This window comes from Lathamus discolor, chromosome 2 (genome assembly GCF_037157495.1).
Source record: "Lathamus discolor isolate bLatDis1 chromosome 2, bLatDis1.hap1, whole genome shotgun sequence".
NCBI classification, from domain to species: Eukaryota; Metazoa; Chordata; class Aves; order Psittaciformes; family Psittacidae; genus Lathamus; species Lathamus discolor.
In genome coordinates this window covers 62,033,234-62,049,913 of record NC_088885.1, presented here as the reverse complement: position 1 = coordinate 62,049,913, position 16,680 = coordinate 62,033,234, and the positions used below count along the sequence as shown (strand labels likewise).

Sequence of the window (16,680 nt, the reverse complement as noted above, 5' to 3'; positions counted from 1 at the left end):
GGGCAGCTTGCGGAGCCCATAGTCCCCTGCCAGAGGTGCCTGGCTCCACAGTGGGGACAGGCTGGAGGCAGCACCCAGCTGTGCCATGTCACCAGTGCCGTCTCCTACACACCAGGTCAGCAGGCTATGGAAGGGCCCATGGTGCGTCTGTGGAAGAAGAGCCTGGCCAGGCAGCAGTATGGTGCCAGGCACATCATCTTCCTCTAGAGCTGGAGGAAGCAGAGAAGGGGTTGAAGCTGCCTTTAAAGTGATGCTCAGACCCTTTCTCTGAGCTAATTTCTACAACAGAGGTGGTCTTACAACTGTTGTACCACTTTGGGTTTTTGTTTCCATGGAGAGTGAAAGAAAAGTGGTGGTGGTTGTAGTGACACTGAGTGATGTGGCCATGTGGCAGGGCAGCAGTGAAAGGGGGCTAATTTTGGAAGGAGGGGGACTCTGATCCTCCAGGCAGATCTGTGTTTTGCTGTGACCACTGCAGTCGGATTATCCTTGTCAGAGTATCACCTCTTTCTCCATAGTTCCTGCCTGCCATGGTGTTGGAATAGAGTGTGAAGCTGCAGCATGTTTTGAATAATCCAGTTTTATTTTTGGCACACTCTGGTGTAATTTAATGACCCTTCTTCAGTAAACGGCCCGTCTCTGAAGGCAGACTATAGAGTGAGTTCAAAAGGTGTTGTTGCTCATCGTTCCTGACTGTTACCTGACATGACATACATCAGCTGGAACATTGCAGAGTTGCTGTGGAACTGCGACAGCACATTAATTTTTCCTAAGTACCGTTTGCCTTGGAGTCCTTGCCAGCGAGAAAGGCATCGCTGGAGGATGACACCAGAGAGGGCTGAGCTGATAAACAAAAGAAAGAGAATAGCTGGCTGCGCTGGCGTTGCCAGCTCAGAGGCTCGTTTGCATTTGTAGCACCCTTTGGGAATAACAGTGCAGTAATTACCACAGCTTTTCCTTATCTCCCTAGGGAAGGTGGGTAAGGGTGACGGCCAAGGGTACTTGCCTGCTGGGAGGGAAGGGGACAAATTCGCCTGGCTGTGGCTAGGGGGGATGCAGAGTTTCCCTCTGTCCTGCAGGAAAAGTGCCACTGCTGTGATAAACCTTCAGGGAAGACTGATGGCTGCAAGCACAGCTTGGGGTTGGAACCAAGTGCATTTCTAGCCTGCTGAGAGGAACCTACAGAACAGCATTACCAATACTCAGGAGTCCATTGCTGTTGTCCCTGATAGAAAGGTTTTGCTGTCTTTTCCCAGTAGGGCAAGAGGTGCTGGCATTTGAAAAAAAAGAAATCTTCGTTATGAGGGTGGTGAGGCCCTTGGCACAGGTTGCCCAGGGAAGCTGTGGCTGCCCCATCCCTGGCAGTGTTCAAGGCCAGGTTGGATGGGGCTTGGAACAACCTGGTCTAGTGGAAGGTGTCCCTGCCCATGGCAGGGGGTTGGAACTGGATGAGCTTTAAGGTTCCTTCCAACACAAACCATTCTGTGATTTTATGATTAGGACCTCAGGCTCGTGTGCTGGTAATGCAGAGCCTCCATCTATCAGAAAACGTGGGTAGGATGGCTCCTGATCTCGTCACTGCTCACAGCACCAGGGACACATTGCCCTGAGTGCAGCCCGCTGATGTCTCCAGGTAGCAGAGAGACACATACGCAGCCCTCTGGAGGGTGAGCAGAGCTGAAGGAGTCCCTTCAGCAGGCCAGCAGTGAGGCAAGGCAGCGAAGGTCAGCTTTGAGATGCTGGTCCCCGCAGCACAACAGGGGTGGAGGCGTGCTAAGGTTCCCCTGTGCTGGGTCAAGGACCCCATCAGCACAAGCCTGTGACATGGTCCGTCACCTTCCAGGTTTTCCACGCTGGCTGTGCAGCTCTGCTATTGCTTTTGTATACCTGCAGCTGTTAAATGGTTAGACCACTGGCCAAGAGCGTGCTGCTGGCAGCATTCAACATGGTGTGCTCAATAACCAGCAATTTCAGTGGAATTGCGGCTGTCGTGGAGTAGTGAGACATCCTTGTTTATCCTTCACCTGGCCTTTGCCAATTGGGCTGGAGGATAAGTGGTCCCAGAAACCAGAGCAGGTCAATAGATCCATCTTGTTCCAAAATCCTAGTTAACTGGAACCAGTTGGAAACTTGCTGTAATGGAAATTTCGGTTTGTATAATTTTTGTAACAAAATGCAGTTGATCACGATTTTTGCTTTAGTCTGCCTCCACTTTTGTTTTTTGTCCTGTGATTTTTGCGTATTCCAACTTTTCAGGGAGAGAATTATGCTCACTTACATAAAAGCGCATCTCTTGGGCAGCATTGCAGTCTCTGAATGCTGAAGCAACGTTGTTTGAAGACTCAATTTTTTTGCTCTGAAGTTTCACATAAGGAGAGTGTCCTTGAGACAAACTCAGTCCATGTGCATCCTTCCAAGATGCTTGTCTTGTACGGTTCAATTAGTGCCATTTTCAAAGAAGCTAGTCTGTAGCTTCTCCCCTAGCATGGCATGCCTGTGGGCTGGATTGTTAAGGAGAGCTGTGTTTTTTTGTGTTGTACCATGTCGCTCCGTTCCAGCTGGATATACTAAGTATAAGTATACAGCTGGTTACTAAGTGACTTTATTTGTGCAGCACCTCGTATCATTCTTGTTTGTTTGTTTGTTTTTTTCCAGAACACTATAATTACACATCTTCAAACGTAAATGCTGTCATGCCTCTAAATGTGGCACATTCCTCATTGTCAACTCCATGTCATGGCCTTCAGACATCAAATCCCGTCATTTCCGTTGTCCCATCGACAAACCATCCTTCTGGATATGGAGGACACATGGACAGTGGGGCCTCTGACTATTACCTGCCACCGAACATCAGACCTAATGGAGCTCCAGCGCTAGAGAGCCCTAGAATTGAGATCACTTCTTACATGGGACTTCACCATAACAACAACCAGTTTTTCCACGATGAGGTTGAGGAGGCCATCCCGAATGCCAAGCGGTCGCCTTCCACTGCCACTTTGAACTTGCCGAACATTGAGGCGTACAGAGACCCGTCTTGCCTGAGTCCAGCAAGTAGCTTGTCTTCCAGAAGCTGCAACTCCGAAGCGTCTTCCTACGAGTCCAACTACTCGTATCCATATACTTCACCCCAGACCTCTCCGTGGCAGTCCCCGTGTGTCTCTCCGAAGACCACTGACACAGAGGAGGGCTACCAGCGCAGCATGGTGGCCTGCACCTTGCTCAGTTCCCCAAGGCACTCTCCGTCGACGTCTCCCAGGACCAGCATCACAGAGGAGAACTGGCTGGGGGCTCGCAATTCCAGGCCTCCGTCCCCTTGCAACAAGAGAAAGTACAGCCTCAATGGCCGGCAGACCTCCTACTCCCCGCACCACTCCCCAACGCCTTCCCCGCAGAACTCACCACGGGTGAGCGTCACGGATGAGACATGGCTGGGGAACACCAACCAGTACACCAGCTCTGCCATCGTTGCCGCCATCAACGCCCTCACCACCGACAGCACCATTGACATGAATGACGGGATTCCCATCAAGTCGAGGAAGACCGCCATCGACCACACGCCGTCCATGACTCTCAAAACTGAACCGGCTGGCGAGGATCATGGGACCATATCGCCAACTGCCGATTTGTCACCAGAAGACTTCTCCAGCTTTCAGCACATCAGGAAAGGAAACTTCTGTGAGCAGTACCTGTCTGTGCCGCAGCATCCCTACCAGTGGGCCAAACCAAAGTCTCTGTCTCCAACATCCTATATGAGGTAAGGAACCTCGACTTAGAGGGCAATCCTGATGGTATCTTTATTGCATGCTTCATTTTTTATCTCCTTCCCCTTCCTGTCTCTGCTTCCTGGCAAATCTGCCCGTCCATTCATTCCACTTAGCCATATCTTGTGACTTTGACTCTGTTGTTGGTGTGGTGTGACCAAGAGTAAAGGATTAAAAAGGCTGTTCTAGGAGCTGGCTGTGCATGGATTATAAGTGGCAACTGCTTCCCAGGAGACGAGCCGCGGTCCTGGCAGTCTGGAGATGGGGTATTCAGAAACTCATCAAGAAGCAGGACAGTTCGGTGCCATCAAACCTGGGGCTTTACTTAAGTAGTTCATCATATCTTGGTATGTTTTTCTTGCAGAAGAAGGAGATGATTTCATTGTTGTGGCTATTAGAGGGTCTTTGACACTTACGCTTTATAGATAGTGAATACAAACCGAATAGTAATATGGTTCTTTTGTGCATTTTCGGTTTTTGCTTCACTTCATCTAAAAGCCGCTCATCAGCCTTCTTTGCATGTCTGTGTTGGACAGTGATTTATTTTTTTTTTCCCCTCTTCCCCACCATTTTTATGTTTAAAAAAAAAACCCCTTATTTGTCATCTGATAATACTCAATATACTGGTTGCATAGATTTATCACAAGAGGATTGTTGATAGGAAGCACCACAGAATAGCCAGATTTTGAGTTAGGTCATTGCTTTTTCTTTCAGTCTCAGTTATAGTCTTCATTGTGAAGTCCCTGAAGGCTGTATGCACAGAAGCATATGGTGCAGGAAAAGAGTTTGGCTTTCCAAAAGTTTGCAGGCTGTTCCCGGTCCCTGGCTGCGATGGCCATCCCTTCTCCTCTTCCACCCCAAAAGCGCACTTGGCTTCTTACTTTTGACAGCAAAGCTGTCTTTCTGAAAATGGAATAAGTGGGGGCATAGCTGAAATGTTTTAATTATTGATAACATTCCCTGGCTCTCAACTTGCCAGTCTGACTTTTCTCCAGCCAGCACCTCTCTGCCACGTGCCATCTCCCAAAACTGAGATTGAGGGGTGCATGGCCCTTCGTGTCACAGCATGTAGTGCTGTGGTCCCCTTCCTCATCATCTCCTCCTCCTCCTCCTTCCTGCGTTGCCCATGTCAACCCAAGTCAAGGGCTGCAGGACCCTGACTCAGTTCGGTTCAGTGCTGGGAAGTGTAGCAACCCCTTTGGGTCTGGCCAAGCCATCCAGAGGTAAGCACTTGGTACATTTAGGAGCTAGGGTAGAGACTTTTAACATCAGGCAAATCCTTCAGAGCCTTCCTGAATCCTTAAAAAGCCTTTTATGTTCTCCCACTGAAGTGCCGAGTAGCCCACATTCATCAGAGAGGCCAGCTGTTGGCTTTTGAGTCTCAGGGGGGTTGCTTTTTGCCGAAGACTTCAAGGGCAATAATAGGAGAATTTGACCAAACAGGCTTTTATCTTTCCATTGCAGCGAGTGGCCCATAGGCACTCTGCTGCAGCCTGTCAGGAGGCACCCGGCATGCCTGTGCGCTAACACAAACAAGAAAGGTGAAGCGTACAGAACGGAGCCCCACTACGTTGTGTATTTAACATTTTTTTCCACTGTTTTGGTCTTGTATAAAATATGTTTCCTGGTTCACAATATGTTTCCATGTGATCTCATTAACTCGTGCTCTGGGGCAGTTGGAAGTAACTGTCGAAACGTGATTTTAAGTTATTTTACCAGTCAGATACACTGACCGTGCTTCCTTCCACCAAAAATACCTCTTGTTTTATGTATATTGAAAGTGCTGGGCAAATGAGCACGGACGTCAACAGGATCACAGCCTACGCAACAGAAACTGTTATTTTAAATCTTTCCAAAAAAATTGGTTAAGAATTTGTCACAACAGAGCTGGATTTTTTTCCTGTTATGTTACACATCTGTTCTATTTCAAACACGAGGGCTGGAGGGGTGGGTTCCAACAAACAACTCGGGCTTCAGAATCTACCCGCTCATAATGATTTTGAGATAACCAGATTTGATTACCTCCTCTGTCTCTTCCTGAATACGCGGTACAATTTTCATCAAAAGCCAGCGTGCCTTTGGAAAATCACTGAAACCTTTCCCTCCCTCTCTTGCATTCCCATCTCTTTGGGGACAGGAGGGAGGAGGCTCAGGCAGATCGTCGTCTGCGTGCTGTCTCCCTTCCTGGGGTTTTATAGCAGGCATCACCCTAAAGGGGAAACTACCTTTTTGTGTTGTTTCTAAAACCGATGATGTTTTTCATTTGTTGCAATTAAAGCATGATCTGCTCTAGGCTTTTCAAGTCCCAGAGGAAGGAAAAGAGTATATATAGTGACATATAATATATATTATATATGTACTAACAAAAGTATGATAATGCCTGCTTTAACAGAAACGCAGTATTTCTGTGCCTCATGCTTCTCTTGGTTGCTTACGAGGATTGTGAGCTCAGAGGCTCAGCGTGGTCCCCAGGCTGTGGACTCCTTGGAGCAGGTTGGGGCTCACACATCCCCTTCAAGGGCTATGAACAAGTGACTCTATTCCTGCATGGGACTTGTCACACAGGTGCTGTGGATTGCAAGACAAGGTGGGAGGGTAGAACCTGACCCTGCAGCTGAGGCTGAGGCTGCACAGGGTAACGCAGGGCTGCTGGGGATTTGTCTTCGGTGCTTTGCTCAGGGCCTTGCGCCAGATCTTTGGATGTAGAAAATATTTAGAGACCAAGTAGAGATTTCTAGGGGAAGTTTGGAACAAACCCTGGCATAGTGATGGCAGTCGTACATTTCCAAACCAAAACGGATTACCTAAATACACAGGTTTACCTCAAAAACTACTGGAGGTAAATTATGCAGAGAGTCAAGCAATGGCTTTGTGAAATTCCACTTTACTTTTAGTTCTGAGGTCTTTTTTTCTAATTACAGTATTTATGCATTGCTCTCAAGATGCAAATGCAAGAAGTTTCCATCTTGGTCCCTCTTTTGCAGTTAATGTAGTAAATAGTTCAGAAAGAAGCACTCTACCAGGCAGTTATTGTATGAGCAGGTGATGCTCTGTGTTTCTCAAGCTCTTGCTGTCTCAGTTGTGTTCCTTTCTGTGATATTTCTCCATCACTCCTTAGTGCTGTGTAATGCAGGATCTCCCATGGGCAAAAATGTCAAAGATAAAATGGAAGTACAGGACTTCCGCCGTCGGTATGGGGGCAGGATTAGTGATGATTTCCAAAACTAAAATCCCATTATTTTTTTTTTCCCCACTCATTAGCATGTCCCAAATCATCCTATAATACAACAGAAAGTATAGGCACCCGCAAAAGTGAGGGATTTCTGAGTATCTTGCACATTTTTTATGACTTCCTCTTTAGCCACTGTATTTGACTAAACACAACCTGAAATTTCCTGGAGACGTTTCCTTACTCCTTGAAAAGTAACACATTGTAGTTATTTCAGGTGTCATCAGTTCAATCCAAGAAGTGTGTTTGTCTGTAACACTTGAGTTTACATTAAATGTAGTGTTTTTTTGGGGAGGAGGAGGAAGAGAAATGATTGGGTTTGTTGGTCAGGCATATGGCATGTGTGAGGTCTACCACACCAAAAGGAGCTTCCAGGAACAGACACCCAGTTCCAGGTGCTTATGAAAGCTCCCTACTGTATATTCTTGTACAGTTTATGTTTTTTAAACCGTCGAAAGCCACATTTTCTTCAGCTGCAGTCTCTTCAACCTCAAAAGTATACATGTATGTTCTTGACCTCACAGGCGAGGGGTCATGAAGTTTTACATATAGAGGCTGTAATTTGCACCCAGAGAAGGTATGGGTGGATACCTGTCTACCCATTGCAAAAATCACATTTGGCTTTTACCTGCATCAATGGGCTGGTTTATTTTTTGTGGAGTTTTTTGGATTCCACTTTTGTGACTGTGACAGTATTAAACTCAAGCATGCAAAAATTGTTCATTGAGGCCCTGAAACATATGATTTCCCTAAAAATTGTGATTTTAAAATGTGGCATATCTGGTCCTTCTTTCTTTTGATTTCTGGACCTTCCAGATGCTCTGATGCTCTTGATGCTTTTTGAATTCTTCCTTTTTAAAAAAAAAAAAAAATTAAATATATATTTTGTTCCAGATTGTGAGACAGAGGACAGCCTTACTTGGGAGAAGTTAGTTTCTCAAGAAATTGGGGTTTTCTGAATGTGGAATAGGGCACCAGCTATCTTAAGACGAGACAGTCACCGGCTCAACAGCACCGGATTTGCTGACCTGTGCATTCATGGCAAACTTGCGTGTTTATGGCAAGCCAGAGGAAGTTTCTCAGAAAAAGCAAAGGCAGGACTGTCTGAGCAAGACCCAGTGAAATGGGGACTTGTGGCTGTGTGTCAGTGACCATCTCCTGGGGCTTGTTAGTGTTAATTGAGGGGCATGGGGAGTGGAGGAGGAAGAGCCTGCAATGCCTCTAACCTCTTTCTCTCTCCTGCTGTATATTTATGCTGGATGGGAATATTTAGATGCATCAACAGGTCTGGTTTGCCACCACATAGCAGTGGCTTTTGATTGCTGTACCATAATGCTGAAGACTGCTTGGGAGCCTGTCTCAGGAAACTGATTTGTTTGTTTGTTTGATTGATTTAATCCTCACCACACTTTCTCCTGCCTGTTTTCCAGTTCATTCATACACCCTTGTGAACATCTTATTAATGCTCTTCCTTCACCAGCTCATTTTAGCACCGTGTGATTCTAAATTCAGAACGAGCAGAGACGCGATGCCAGCTGCTTGTTATCTCCATTCCCGCAGCAGTAGTTCCTTATTCTCTCTCTAAGCTAACAAATGCAAAATTCCCCATGCAAATCGATCTCTGAATGTGCAGTTTCAGGACAGTGGTGTGTTAAGTATTATCTGGGAGTATGATGACGACTCGCGTTTTCAAGACTTCAGCGTGAGGAATTCCAGTGCGCTGCTTGCACTCCACGGAGGAGCTACTTGCTCGGCATGCCAGCAAAATGCAGCCAAGTCCAGGGTGGGACACAGCATCTATTTTAACAGCTCGCAGCCAGATTGCTCAATTGTCATACAGGAAATTAAAAAAAGGAAAAAAAGAAAGCAAAATCTCTCCCCATTAACTCATAGGTGAAATATAAAGCAGGTCTATTTTTTCCTGACCACTGTCAAGTTGGTGGTCACATAGGCATCATCGTTGTTTTCTTACTCTTCCAGAAACCACACAAGGATCTTTAGCAGCCCTCCGCTTCCATGTGAGACGTGGGTAATAAATAATAAATAACAACCGTATTTGCATTTGGCGCACAGTCGGAGCAGGGGCAAGCTAGCAGCCTGGTAAAAGTTTCAGCAGCCCTGTGGTTTCTCTAGTTTGTGTTTTTGTTTCTAAAGGAACACTCCCACATAGAAAAAATAAGTTTAGTGCAGGGCACCCAGTCTCAGCCACACTCCTTCTAAGTCACTTGCTTCACTTTTGGTGCTAAAGCACACTTTCCATCCTGCTCTTCCAGGCAGTGGCTTATGCTCCTAGCAGGCAGCTATGTGGGGTAGATGACCCCATGCTGTGGTAGTTGGCCAAGGAGCAGGGTTAGTCCCTGTGTGAGACCGGCAGTTGGTCTGACACCTTTTGCACAGTAGCCTACTTAAGGACAAAGATGTTTGCAAATCTCTTTTTCCAGTGGCCTTGTGCATCTAGTAGCTTAGAAAGTGTAACAGTAGTTTAATTCCCAAATACATAGCAGTCACGTGAAAATGGGGCTTAAACACCTATGCTAAGTTTAGTAGAAATGTTTGGCTTTGGTTCCTCTCTGTCTATATTCCAGGGTGCTGCTTAGTATCTTTCTTTTTCTTTCTTTTTTTTCTTTTTTTTTTTTGGTAACTTGATAAATCTTTCTGCTAAAAGCAGAAGTCAGCCAGACTGGATAATCTGTTTTTGATTTAATCATATTGTGTATCTGGTGTATGCAAAATAAATCACTATTCATCTGGTTTGTAATCTGATTTACAGAGGACAGAGGAGTTACACTGAGCGAATTTCCTATAGCTTAACACCAGGTTTTGTGAACCCACCTTTAAACAACCAGCCCTCATTACAGCATTTAGGAGGACTGCAGTTAGATTTATTATGGTGTTGAAAGGAATGGGGCAGGTTTTCAGTTGGTGGAAAATTTGATCTGAGGGAAATACACCGATGTATATTTGATAGGAAGACTGTGTGAAGACCTTTTATTTCTCTTCTTGACCCCTGTGGAGGGGCTCTCCTCCCCTCTGTGTGATGCTGGCTAGATGTGGTAGTTTGGGCCTTTTCAAATTGATAAGGCTTGTTTGCATCAACCAGATTTGACCACTACACCATTTGCTTGGTGATTTTTTCCTTTTACCGTGTTTAGCTGCAGGAAATTAAGTGCATGATGAAGATAACCTAACATAGGAAATAGCTCTGACAGCCCTAGCCCATGACACTGTTAAATGCATCACTCTGCTTCCTTTATCAGGAAAACTGCCATTAATTGTCAATTTATAATTGGGCAGGGGGTATTTTGGAATTCGGATGATAGATTGCAGGCTAACAGCAAACTGTATTTTTATTTACAGGCATTATTTAAGAACCTGAATTTTACAACTCAATTATACTGGTATTTTCAGGTGATGATTTGAAAGAATTCTGCTTTGGTTTTGGCTTGGTTTGGTTGGGTTTTTTTTAAGCAGATATAATTAGTTATGAAACTACTTCTTGCTTCCATGTGTCTTCAAAAAAAAGCCCTCTTCACTTGAGGGCTACCTGCTGCTGGTCAGAGTTGTCCTGTTTGATTAAGCTCTTAAAATTTCTGATCTGCTAGATGTTGTGTCCACAGGAAAAAAAAAGAGATCCATCAAGTGAAAATTTACTTAAAACCAGAAACATCTGTTTAAAAATGTGTGCTGATCATCACCAGGAGAGACACAGCTGTTTTGCTCTGCTCTTTGTCATTTATCATTACTCAAATTTGGTTTATCCAGATTTTTTTTCGCTTTGACTTTTTCAGAGTAGAGTGTGTACCTAACGTGTTACACAAGGAATAGTGGCTATAGTTTTTTTGGCCATTCCTTCACTGTTTCTTGTGTCGAGTACAGCTTCTCCTTGCCCCTTGGGTGGGTGCTGGCCATTTTTGGGGAAAGGCTTTCACAGGAGCTCAACACATGTAGCTTCCTGCCTCTAGCAAAGGCTAGGGCTCCCATGCTTGACAGGCACTGCATCCAAATTCAGGATTTGTCCCTGGCAGGGTCTTGCCTCTGCAGAGAGTGCCCCACTGGCTCCTGCTGAATCCAGATGTTCACAGGAGGTGGGAGCCCTCACAAAGACAACATCTTTCTTTTGGATGAGCTCACATTTGGGCTGAGCTGAGAGCTTTATGGCTACTTTCTTCTCTTTCCCTGTTATTTTTGGGGACACTCCATGTCCTGAGGGCCATAGAGCAGAGTAGTTGGAAGTTTGGAGCCTGTGACTCACCAGCAAGCTGTGCTGGGGTAGCAAGGAATGCCCAGGGAGTGAGGATGGTTGTGGTCCTCACACAGGTGTGGGACTTAGTGGCTCAAGCTGACCCCTGTAATGCACATAGTGCGTGTCTATAGGTGTTCAAATCAAATGGCTCAGCTTTATAAGCAGTGAAGAAAGATAACTTAGAGAAACTTGGCACCACCTGAAGCTGCATCAGTGTATATGCGCACATGCAGTTGGCAGAGATGAGTTAAATATGCCAGTGATAAAGGGCTGGATAAGCACTTAACAAAACCAAAAATCCCCTCTGGTTCGAGTGGTCAAAGTCTGTGGTCTGCAGTGGGAGATAGCAAGGATGCTTTCAGGAATATGAGAGCTGTAATACCTGAGGAGCTACGAGAGCGCTGGGTTAGTGTGTGGATCACTGGGATATTAAAATAAAGTATTTATTCTCCAGCTGAATATGTGCTTGTAATATACTCATGCAGCGTGGAAGCTCTTGTGCATCCTTTCCCTCCCAGCCAGCTCATTTCAGCCGTGATTCACACTGCTCAGGCTGTCCTTGCACCAGCACTATACAGCGAGGAGTGGAACCAGTAAATCCCCGGTGGCCAGCCTCCTTGCACCCTGGGTGAGAGCTAATTAGCTCTTTAGCTTCTTCATCTGCATGCTGCAAGTATCCCTGGTCTGTTGTGGTGACAACAAAGGGTCAGAGACCCTTACTTTCAGCTTGCTGGTTGTGTTCTCCAGGTTGATGGGAGAGATAATAAAGTTTGATGTAAGAGGGCAGGGTAGCATGTTGCGGTTGTGCCATTTAACTACGTGTAAAGGCTTTTGAAGGATACCCGGTGAGAAGAATCCACCAAAGTAAGGAATATACGCTAGACATAAAATCACTCTTTTCATTGTGAAGCTTTTTGCTTCGATTTTAAGATCAATAAATTTGTCTCAGACCTACTGTTTCTACAGTCCTTGTTTGTTCCTTTTTCCACTTTTTTCAACCCAAAGCATCAACTTGGCGTTTCTTACATCTGAGCTCTCCTGACTGTTTTCAAGTGTGGTTTTACACTGGAAGTGGGTTTCTAAGAGTGACACTTCCCCACTATCGCATGCTGTCAGGCCTGCTTGCTTGTGTGATGGTAATGAGTCCTTAATATTTCAGTTAATTGCAGAGTCAATACCGGGCTGGAGGAACGAGCTGGATTTTCTTCAGGCTTGTGCATCATTGTTAGTAGGATTTGTAAGCAAGTTCTGACTTCAGAGCTTCCTCCCTGGTAGTGCATGAACCAGAAGGAGATCGGCTTCGCTTTGAGACTGGTGTGTTCTGTGTTGGGAAGGAAGCTGGGAAATAGCTTTTTTAATTCTTCCCGCCCCCTGTAAACTGAGCAGATTTGTTGAAGTCCATTAGATTCATTAAAGCAGAACTCCTCCAGAGCTGGTTTGGCATTCAACTTCACAGCAGAAATCCTGTTCCTTAAATTCCTCTGCGTCTTTTCTGCCTACCTTTTTCCGTTTGGTTCACAAATCAATTTATTAGGATATTGTAAGCTGTGTCTTAACATTTTTCCATTTTGGTTACAAATTGGATATCATCTGGGCCATCAGATGTGTTCAACCCACAAATCTTCATAAAATAACCGTTAGCTTCTAAATTACTTATGTCATGGCATTATCCACATTGATGAAATCTTAAATGTAAGATGGTGAAGGATAAACTGTGAAACATGGTCTTCAAAGCAATAGCACTGGATGCTTGTGGTTTGTGATAGTGTACTTGATGTTAATTTTTAATATGTTTTCCTTTCCTTTGTAGCCCATCCCTGCCTGCCCTTGATTGGCAGCTGCCATCTCACTCAGGACCTTATGAACTGCGTATTGAAGTGCAGCCGAAATCCCACCACCGAGCTCATTATGAGACAGAAGGCAGTCGAGGGGCTGTGAAGGCATCTGCGGGGGGCCACCCTATTGTGCAGGTACCAAAACATGCAGCGAGCAGCACAGGTTGTTTATCTCAGCGCTCTGTGGTGAGCACCATTTCTTCTCCGAAACTGGAAAGGAGATTTTTCCTGTCCTCAGAGATTACTGTGCGTGATTGTGCCTTGGTGCATATTTAAAACCGGACGGACCATGCCTTTATTAAAAACAAGGCAAGAGCAGCCAGTTGCTCTTAGCAATGTGAATATGATGCATGCAGATTGCTGCTGTGTCCATGTACAACTAAGCAAGTGCTCAGCTGGCAAGCAGTGACCGTGGACCTATCTGCGCAGTCAGATTCCAGACATGCAGTTTATACTGAAATCAGCTGGGGACGTGCCTCAGTACATTTAGTCCTTAACTTGCAGTTGGATCTAATCAGAGCTGTGAATGCATGTTGGAGGGCAGAGCTGTAGCAGTAATGTGGAAGTATGTTGCTGGTTTGGATGTCGCAGTGAATACTGAGGGAAGCGAGGCTTTTTGACTTTCTTCTGTTTAGTTCTGTAAACCCTTCCAGCCGCTCTGGAAAGCATCTGAGGTCTGAATCTAGTTTCATGAATCCTACTCAGCTCTTCAGTTACTGTATAGAAAGCATTTTAATTTAATAACGCTGTAAACTGACCCTTAATTCATTTATATGACTAGTCTCATTCATTTTTAAAGGACTTTTCTCAGGAGTGGGAAGAACAAGATTTAGTTGTTTAAAACAAAAATGTAGCGGGAGAGAGCCAGCTGTGCCTGTCCCTCCTCGGCTACTTCTTTCTAACCTAGAAGTTAAACTTCCAGTGCCTTTTGTCAGGGTGGTGACACCCTGTGCGGCACAGTGCGTGTTTTATCAGTGCCTGGATGCCATGCCACCCATGGATGTCAGGGCACAGTCTGTGGGAAGGAGGCAGGCGCTGCCGCCCCGCTTGCGCTGCTTGGGCTTATGCCACAACTCTTCCCATAAGAGCAAGGGCTGGTTGAAAATCCGGATGGCTCAAAATGATGTACAGGCCACACGTGCAGGGCTCACGTGTGTTTGTTTATTTGCTGTAAAACCCTGTTAGCAAACATGTCGTTTGAAGGAGCAATGCGAGTCTGAGATGACACTGGGCAGGGAATGCTGCTACAGAGTTTGTGTGCTCCTGCGGCAGCTGAAAAAGGAAAGTGAGGGTAGTTGTCAGCAGCAAGCACAGTTTTCTCTTCAGCTCTGCCAAAGCTCATCAGTGACATAGGATTATGGAAGTCATCCGCTGAAAGACTAACGGTTTTAGCAGAACATTTGTGAACGATATTAAAGAGGGATCTGTGGCAGACAATTCATACCTACTCTGTTTGTGGCAAATGCAAGGAAATGTAAATGGCGATGCATTAATTCGCAGTGGCCAGCCTGGTGTTTAAAGTTTCCTACGTGCTTTTTGGAAAGACTGAATGTGATGCCAACATTTAATTGGACTAAATGTGTCCAGACATTTCCCTTCTCATCCCCTGTTGGGATTGAGCATGCTGCTTCCAAACACAAACAAGTGTCAGAAAAGAGGAGAGGAAACTGCGGAAGGGCATGAAGGGAAAGGGGAGGAAGCAGCCAGTCCTAGTCCTGTCAATTGGCTCTACCGGTTTAATAAGGATTAATGTCTTTTTCAGTCCTCTTATTACAACCTGAACATCCTTTTCTTGCAAAAGAACCAAAGAACAGAAACATAAAGGGCCAGAAAAAGCTTCTCCATGCTGACATTGCCATCCCAGGCAGAGTTACCTATTTGAGGAAATAGTAAAAATCTTCTGACTTTGACCAGGGATGGATGGAGGGATGGATGGAGGGATGGATGGATGGATGGATGGATGGATGGATGGATGGATGGATGGATGGATGGATGGACAAAAAGTACTTCCAAAAAGAAAGTGTGTACTTAAAAATACTCTTAATAAAAGAAATAGTAAGTACTTACAAATAAAGAACTTAAAAACTGAGAGTACTTATGAATAAATGAAAGGAGGAGGAGGAAATGTAGGGAGTAACTACTTATGAATCAGTGGCTGACAAAAGCTGTAAAGTGCACCTCTGAACCAACGTATTTCCAGATGCTGCAGGTGTTTAATTCAGGTTTGATTCAGTCTACTGTGTGACATAGAAAGTGTTTTCAGGTGAGAGATTCTGGCTCAAGCTTTTCTCCCTAATATTTCTCAGTGTTTTCAATTGTCTTGACTCAGGGAAACCTGTTATAAAACTGCTCTGACCTCTTTCACTACCCTTTTGTGTTGTGTTACTTTTTTGCCCTGTGGACAGTCAGGTCTTTCCTATGTCATTGCTTTGGGAGAGCTTGTTAACAAGAGGAGAATGAAGAACAGGTCTCTTCCTCCCTTCTCCATTTCAAACCCTGTCTTACAGCATCCTGCTTCCTAAGCCAGGAGATTTTCTTACACTAATACCTCCGCATATCTGTAGGGCATGCTAAGGCAGAGGAGAAGAAATCCAAAAATCATACTGGGCTCATGGCACGGTTCTCCAGCAAAATTGCCAGGAGGTTGCCTTCTCTGCAGCTGGAGTCTGTTTATCTTCTTGTTCCAGGCAACATTAGCTTCTTTGCTGCTGCTTGATCTCCTCTGGTAGGAGGTGGAAGGTCTGAGAATCAAAGGTTTCCAAGGCAAGCATGCTGGATGAAGAGAGCAGTGGTGTAGGAGGGCAGGAGTCTCTTGTGGGTGTGACATAAGTCCAGGGCTGGAGGCTAATTTTTTCCTTGGCTCTAGCGGCTCCTCCAGGCTGGTGACTTTTCTCTGGAGCTGGAGAGGGACACATGGAAAGCTGAAGAGCTTTGCACTGGGACGCAGGCACATGCTGAATGCCACTCGTGTGTAAGATTCCTCTCCTCTTCCAAACCTGACCCTGGGAAAGGGCAGGCAGTGCTGAGTGTAGCAGGCTACTGGAGGGGGTTATGCTGACCTGTGGAAGGGACAAACCTGTGGGTACTGGCAGCTGCCCGCAGCAGCAGAGTCTTGCCCCACCTCAGTGCTGGAAGGTGCCACTTGCTCCTTATAATCTTTCCATCATCTGCATGGGGCTTACTCACTGGAGGCTCCTGCAGGCTGCCTCCCAGGAGTATTTCATGCCAGCAGAATTTCCTATGGGTTTTCTTCTGTGGGATGGCTGCGCTCTTCCTTCTGCACTTTGGAGCAGTACGGTTTTGAGCACTTCAAGTTGCCTGTGGGGGGTGAGGAGCCTGGTAACGTAATATTCCTCTCTCTGTCATTTTGCCTTTGCCTCTTTGGGTGTTTGGCTGCCATGGCGGCCCCAAGCCATTGCTGGTCTTGATTGCTAAACCCATTGCTCACTCCCATTGAGAGTGGGATGAGCTGGCACACCTAGCGAGCTAAAAATGCTGCAGAAGATTGGCAAGCAAGTGGTGCCAGGGAGCGGTGCTGGTGAGCTCACAGCTGGCACCAGCTTTTACCCCTTGGCTTGGAGAAGTATTTTGTGAGTTGTCGTTGCCTTTGGT

The 16,680-nt window shown here is 45.7% G+C and overlaps 1 protein-coding gene across 9 annotated transcripts in view; it reads left to right on the top strand.

Annotated features, from left to right (window-relative positions):
- NFATC1 (nuclear factor of activated T cells 1) overlaps positions 1–16,680 on the top strand; it is a 118,499-nt gene that overhangs the window by 7,283 nt on the left and 94,536 nt on the right. For all 9 annotated transcript variants that reach the window (XM_065667191.1, XM_065667188.1, XM_065667186.1 and 6 more), the window contains exons 2-3: positions 2,656–3,754; positions 13,044–13,203. In XM_065667191.1, the coding sequence (XP_065523263.1) occupies positions 2,656–3,754; positions 13,044–13,203 (1,259 nt within the window). The remainder of the gene's footprint in view (positions 1–2,655; positions 3,755–13,043; positions 13,204–16,680) is intronic.